Genomic DNA, 6,976 nt, shown 5'->3' with positions numbered 1-6,976 from the left:
ATCTGGTCCAAGAACGTATCCGTGATCATTCGTCTGTCAGTATACCTAGCTACTAGAGTGTCCCATGCTATCTCATAGTTCTCGGAGGTGATCGCTAAAGATTTAATAACCGTAGCCGCTTCACCTTGCAAGCAAGATTTTAGATAGTGGAACTTGTCTCGCCCGGAGACATATGCCTTTTCATGAACAATGGAACTGAATGTTTCATAAAAGTTGTTCCATTCTAAATAATCCCCGGAAAACTTCGGCAAATCGATAATTGGAAGCCTAATGTGGTTTATTTCGCCTGAAGGCGCCGTGGGACCTGATGCTGGCATCACCTGCCCTGGTACTCAGAGACGTGACTCGGGCTCGACTCGAGTCCGACTCGTAAAATTGGAGCCGACTCGACCCAGATTCGGCTCGAACTTGTCTCGAAAAGAGTTTTATGGATATAATTTGAAATTAACTCAATAGAGGGCAGTAGTAGTGAGATATTGGTGGAGCTGCTTTACTAGACATACATATTGCTTTGGGCATAGTCTTATTACTTGTATTGAAATTTGAAAAATAAGATAGACTATTTGTCACATTTCATATGGATTTCGTCAGGAGTCGAAAATTGTTCAAATAATGTGTTAAAGAAATATACATTCTTCCCCTATACGAGATATAAAACATACTATTTCTACTATTTTCCTGCAACTGATGATTATTACAATAAATTTTATGTATGTGAGTATTAAAAAGTGTTACATTATTTAATCTTATTTAAAAACTGATATCAAAAGAAAAATAATTCCGTTTACAGAAGATACACGTGAATAATAAGTTGCATGTAAACAGTGAGATGAGGAACCATCTCACGTAGATCAGAGAAATTAGAGTTTTATTGACTGATTTATTGTAGGTTTATCTAAATTAATCAAAATATTTGAATCAAATTACTCTGTTAACAATCTTTATAAAATTTATTAATTTCCTAATTATAAATATGATTTTGTTATAAATTTTAGGATTTGAAATTTTAAAATGGGTAGAACAATATTTTCAGACCATGAAAAGGAAATACTATGCAGTTTAGTAGAGCAACATAAATCTATATTGGAAAATAAAGCCACTAATGGAATCAATATAAAAAAAAAAGAAGAAGCCTGGAATAAGATCTGTAAAATCTATAATGCTCATGGTCTAGATGAGAAAACTCCCATACAACTAAAGAAATGCTGGAAAAATCTAATTCAAAGGTAAAGAATATAAGTTCGTCCTTTGTTAGGTGAGGACTCTAAAATATATAAATTAACCAAGAAATTGTGTTTGATTTTCACAAAAATTCTTAGAAGTAAAATTAATCTCACAGCACGATATCAAAAAAACTATATTTCTGATCATAATGATATAAAAATGACAAATTATACTACTGGGTACTACTTCAGTTATCCAGGGATGTACTGTATATGACGTAATTTATTTTATTTACTAAGAAACTTTCTTAATAGAACGAGAAGGCATCATAGTGATCAAAAGGCTCATCGACTTTTGACGGGGGGTGGTTCCCCTTTGTTATCTGTGGAAGACCCACTACTAGAAAAAGTAGATGCAATCTGTTCGTACAATGATGTAGAAATAAATACTTTTGACAGCACTTCTGTTTATGAAAGAACACGTGAGCTTTGATTGACTTTTATGAAGTAACGGGTATTACTGTTTAGATTCTGGAATTTTGCAATAAGTTTTTTCCAAAATTTTAGATAAGATTCCATCTGGAAGTAAAATAAAAGGTATTTATTACGTTAATGACAGTGATGAGAGCAACAATGAGTTTTCCAATCATGCAATACCAAAGTATAATAAAAGACACAAAACGATGGATCCTTTATACGATCTAGATAAAAACCCAACCATCAGCATTTACAGTGACAAGTCCAACACTCATGAGTTAATAAAGCAGACTCCTGTCCAATTTCTGCAATCTTTTAAGAGGCTAGTAAAAATGTAAAGTTTCTAATTTCCAGCAAATGATGTACATACCAATAAAAAATTTATTAATTATACAGGACAAAGAAACCTGATGGTGCTGAGAATGTTCATAGTTCCTGTTTATTAGCAACTAAAAGCCCCCTTTCGAAAAATTATGCTAATATTTCTGGGAATGATATGGAGTTGAGAAATTCATTTAAAAAACTTCCTACTGATGACATAAATCGTGAGTTCGGGAATTGTACACATATATATGTAGAGATTTTAGAAAGTTTCAACAAACTGATTTTCATTATTTCAGACCATTTTTCACCTAGTAGTATAATAGGAAAAAATTATTATAATGATGAGAACAGTAATAGCTTCCCTGATTATCCAATATTAAAGTATACTAAGAGGGACACAAAAATGGATAATTTATATGATCTAGATAAAAACCAAAATATTAACTTTAACGGTGATATCTCCTACAATCGTGATTTGAAGGAGGAATCTCCTATTCCATTTCTGAAATCTGTGAATGATTCAGTGGAAAGGTTAAATTATCTATTTTCAAGAAATAACGTACATAACAATAAAACATTTATAATTTGTAGGACAAAAATATTTGATGGTGCTGAGAGTGTTTATTCTTCCTCTTTATTAGCAACCGAAAGGTCCCTTTGGGAAAGTAATGCAAACACATCTGCAAATCAAATTAAGTCTTCACTTAATAAAACTTCCGTTGATCACCTATCACTTCGTGAGTTATACAATTTTAAAGAGTGACGCTTAGTTTTTGGTTTTTTATGCTGACAACTGTTTAATTGATTTTTACAGACAAAATTCATCCTGAAAGGGTAACAAAATTTACTGAATCTACAGATGATTATAAAAATGATAGCAGTATAAGGTAAAGGAAATAAATATATCATAAATCTCTTTAATTTTAATGAAAACAGAAACATTCATTTTAGTAGATCCAGAAATTCAGATTGCTTATTAGTAGAGGAAGAGTGCAGCAATAAAGAAAATAATTACGACTTAGCAATTACAGTCATTAAAGAATATTTACCAAATTTTAAGGTCGAAAAAATAAAAAATAGTGAGCTAATATTAAGAACGTTTAAAGCAGCGGAATATATTGTTTACCAAAGAGAAGTGCATAAAATGAAATTAAAGACAGCTGAAACTGAATCAAAACTTATGATTTTAAAATTGTTAAAACAAGAGGATGAACTTCAAAAGAAATGTGAAAAGTATGATGTTTAATGAAAAAAATACATAACAAAAACGTCATATTCCAAATATTATTAAAAATGAGAATATTATTGATTAAAAGCGATTATTATGTTATTTTAATTGTACTCACAAAATAGACTATATATTTAATAATGTTCTGAATTTATTAATAAGAATATATAATTTTTATTTTTATTTACAGTTTATACTTGTTCTTAAAATTGGATGTTATCTTATATAAAACAATGTTTATTTTTATAAATTCTCTGTAGAAGAATATACATTGAGGTTAATATCTTTGTTTTCTTAAGAGTTATAAAGTCTAATAAAATGAGTTGATATATGGAATCCGTTTATAATTATTAAATTTTATTGAACTATATAAATAAATTGGAGCAATAATTACATTTTTAACATTTACTTACAATTTTAAATAAAATGTTCAGCTATAAATTGACTACGAAAGACAATACCATTTTCTTCTGTTATTTCTCCTTCATCATCATCTTCGTATTCACTTTCACTTAGGAGATTTTCATCTTGTGATAAATCTTCAATAGTTTCATCATCATCAATTTCGTTTTCATTATACTTCACACTTATATTATATAAAACTGCAGTAGCCACAATAACTGCACATGAAGTTGTCAGTTTCGTTCTTAAACCACTTTTTAAACATGGAAATTTTCTTTTCATAACACCAAACAACCTCTCAACAACATTTCGTGTTTTTATGTGTGCCTGATTGTATTTTATTTCAGAATCACTGGTAGGATTTAGTACTGGTGTTAATAAGTACTTTTTAGCTGGGTAGGCACTATCCCCCAATAGTAATCCATTTAATTCATTATTTTGTTCGAAACGTGCACGAACAGAACTTCGGTGAAAAATTAGCGAATCATGTGCTGAACCAGGATGTCTTACAACAATATCCTGTATTTGTAGGTCTGGACCTCCAATTACCTACATGCAAATCAAAACCTAACATTTTTCAAAAACAATAAACTTACAATTATATAAAAATAAACCAAAATTTACTTGAACGTTTAGAGAAAACAATCCTTTGCGATTACGAAAGGTTTCACCATAATTTCCACCAGGATTATTTATTAATATGTGGGTGCAGTCTATGGCTCCAATAACATTAGGGAAGTCAGCTATTTGATGAAACTTCTGTTTAATGTGTGCACATTCTTCAGCTGTTTTTGGTAAAAATATAAAATTTGGGAGTTGTGCAGCAAAACACCTTGAAATCTCTTTAACAATCCTACTGACACTTTGCTGAGAAATACCTCTTAAATCTCCACTGATATTCTGTGAATTTTAGATATAATTTCGTGTTAATTTTTTAATTCTGATTATTAAAAAAATTATATGAAGCACATACTTGAAAACAATTGCTTCCATAAAATCGTAAAGCTATCAATAACTTTTCCAATGCAGAAACTGGAAGGCCTCTTCGATTCACATTTTCCATTAAATTATCAGTAATTATAGGAAGTAAAAAATCTTTTACAAATGTTTTACTGAATCTATACCGAAGCTTAAAACTTCTATCCGACAACTCTTCTAATGGATTATTGGTATCACGTAGATATATTTTTGTTGGTGCAACCCTTAGCTGTTCATCCTCATCAGAAGACGAAAAGCAGCTGCTATTACTTGTTATACCCTCACTTTCCGTTATACAAGCTTCTAACAACTATACGTCAGATCAAATCAGATAAAGAGTTGTATTAGTCAGTTAAAAATGGATCCTCTATTTCAAAGAAAAACGTTATTTTTGTTTAAATGTATGGAAACAAAATGACCACAAGCCATTGCTTCTATTTCAGAGGTATTTCACTATTTGTCTTTGACTGGAAACTTAGCAAATGTTATTTCAAAATTTGAAATAGAGAAACTATACCTCAAGCAAAATTATGCCAAAGTTATAATTTTTTTCCAAATCTTTTATATAGAAATAATGTTCCATAATTCTTTATTTTTAGCTAGGTAAATGAAATCCATCCATCTGCAAAATAAAAAGAGGTACCAGGAAGAATCATATCCTATTTTATTTAAATAATTTAAAAAAGTTATACTTATCTAAAATTCATTAATTTTCTTCTATTTATCCTACTATTTGACATATTTTAACATAACCTACATCTGTCAAAATATTTATGGTAAGAACAGCAAGACAGGTAAGATGGCTAAATTTTGCTACACTTGTCGATAAGTTAGGATACTATAGAGCCAATCGATGCTTGACTCGAGCTCAGCTCGAGAAACTTCCCTCACCCAAACTCGAGTTAACTCTATTCGAGTCGAGTTCGAGTCTAGCTGGAGTCACGTCTATGAGTACGGCCGTTAGACGTTACACGTATACTGCTATTATGTGCTATAGTTTGCGTTCGATACTTTGGGTCGGCGACAATTTTGCGAAAAAATTTTGTCAGTTTTATTCCTAGGGTTGGTAACGGTTAAACTCTAGGGTTTTACAAGTGCCATCTGTAAGAAGAAATCGCAATTACTGACGTGTTTTTTAAATGTGTGTGTTATGTTTACTTTCAATGTCAAAATGACAGGAGTAGAGGTTAAATCTTGAATTTTATAATTAAAGCGTCAAAATTTTTAAATTATAATATACATTTATAATCAACGTTATTCGTGTAAGTATTGTAAAGAAGCATAAATTTATTTTTTTTAAATTACGCTGATTAATGGTTCATTTAACTTTTAATTTAACATTTGCAAATTTCGTTAAGCTGTAACAGTCCTTTCAACTTAATTCATTCTTAATAATAATACGTTATCAATAGGCAAGTAAAATGAATCATCTTTACTATGTATTTTGTTAAATAGGTGGAGTTGTAGCTGATAAAAATGTCAAAGTGTCTCCCAGTTTACTATTTTAATTATTATGAACATGGACATAGCTATATTTCCTATTACGAAGTGGACATAAACAGTTATCAGATAAGTTTGAATTATAACAATTGATTTCTATTATTAATAACTTAAGTAATAAATGCTTTGTGAAATTTTCCTCTTGTTATAGGTAAAACGATACAATGTCGAATGGCTATAACTGAACTACCCAAGTATTCAACCTATATTAAAATATATGCACCCATTGAGAAGGATTATGTAATTCTATTAATTGTCGATTACATTATGGCAAGGCTAAGTTTAATAACAGATTGATCAACGCTACAACATAAATCAAGAAGCTTATAATTTAATATATATTAGATACTATTACCAGGATGCAGATACCATTTGCTGTAGGTAAACTTTCATATCTCATGTAAATTCACTGTATTTTTTTAAACAATTTATAACATAATTTTTTCTCACTTGGTTAATGGAAAAATCCTTGCTACATTTTTAAAAATTGAACTAAGATAATTTTCTATTACAACACAGTAGAATATACAATAATAACATTAATATAATTTTAAAAGTAAGTAAAGTACATAGACTTCAACTAGTGCTCTTCAATAATTTAAGCTATATTGTTTTCTAAAGTCAGTGTCAAATACCTGTCAGGCTATGCACATTTCAAAGTAGCTTAATATTTTAATTGGTCGAAACTGAATATCTATGCACTCTGCTTTAAAGACATTATCCGCTAACATTTAAATGTAATTAATGTATTAATTCATTTCTTTACAGGAGGTGAGCTTTTTGTGAAGAAGCTTATAATTTTGTCGTTTATGTAAATAGAAGAAACAAAATACAAATAGAATCCAGAGAAAGATTATGCCAATCAATGAAATAGGCTGTGCTGAGATGAACTGTTAATTTTTAT

At 29.9% G+C, this 6,976-nt stretch overlaps 2 protein-coding genes and 1 long non-coding RNA gene across 3 annotated transcripts; 2 read left to right on the top strand and 1 right to left on the bottom strand.

The window, feature by feature from the left end:
- The first annotated feature begins 1,383 nt into the window (after positions 1–1,383).
- Positions 1,384–3,210, top strand: LOC136777871 (uncharacterized). The gene is made up of 8 exons (XM_066734450.1): positions 1,384–1,427; positions 1,479–1,645; positions 1,731–1,962; positions 2,037–2,185; positions 2,261–2,495; positions 2,556–2,701; positions 2,779–2,851; positions 2,916–3,210. Exons 1-8 carry the CDS (start codon positions 1,384–1,386, stop codon positions 3,208–3,210), a joined length of 1,341 nt encoding a protein of 446 aa, XP_066590547.1.
- A 399-nt stretch (positions 3,211–3,609) lies between these two features.
- Positions 3,610–5,155, bottom strand: LOC136777870 (putative nuclease HARBI1). Its single transcript, XM_066734449.1, has 4 exons — positions 5,090–5,155; positions 4,568–4,882; positions 4,219–4,494; positions 3,610–4,143 (listed from the first exon to the last, which is right to left on the bottom strand). Exons 1-4 carry the CDS (start codon positions 5,153–5,155, stop codon positions 3,610–3,612), a joined length of 1,191 nt encoding a protein of 396 aa, XP_066590546.1.
- A 564-nt stretch (positions 5,156–5,719) lies between these two features.
- Positions 5,720–6,976, top strand: LOC136777862 (uncharacterized). The gene is made up of 3 exons (XR_010823332.1): positions 5,720–5,834; positions 6,028–6,449; positions 6,841–6,976. It is a non-coding gene; the product is annotated as an uncharacterized lncRNA (long non-coding RNA).

Source organism: Prorops nasuta, unplaced genomic scaffold (genome assembly GCF_024137725.1).
Source record: "Prorops nasuta isolate Cenicafe-Biocafe unplaced genomic scaffold, Cenicafe_Pnas_1.2 PNAS00012, whole genome shotgun sequence".
NCBI lineage: Eukaryota > Metazoa > Arthropoda > Insecta > Hymenoptera > Bethylidae > Prorops > Prorops nasuta.
The sequence above is the reverse complement of the archived record's forward strand: the minus strand, read 5'-3'. Positions and strand labels throughout refer to the sequence as shown.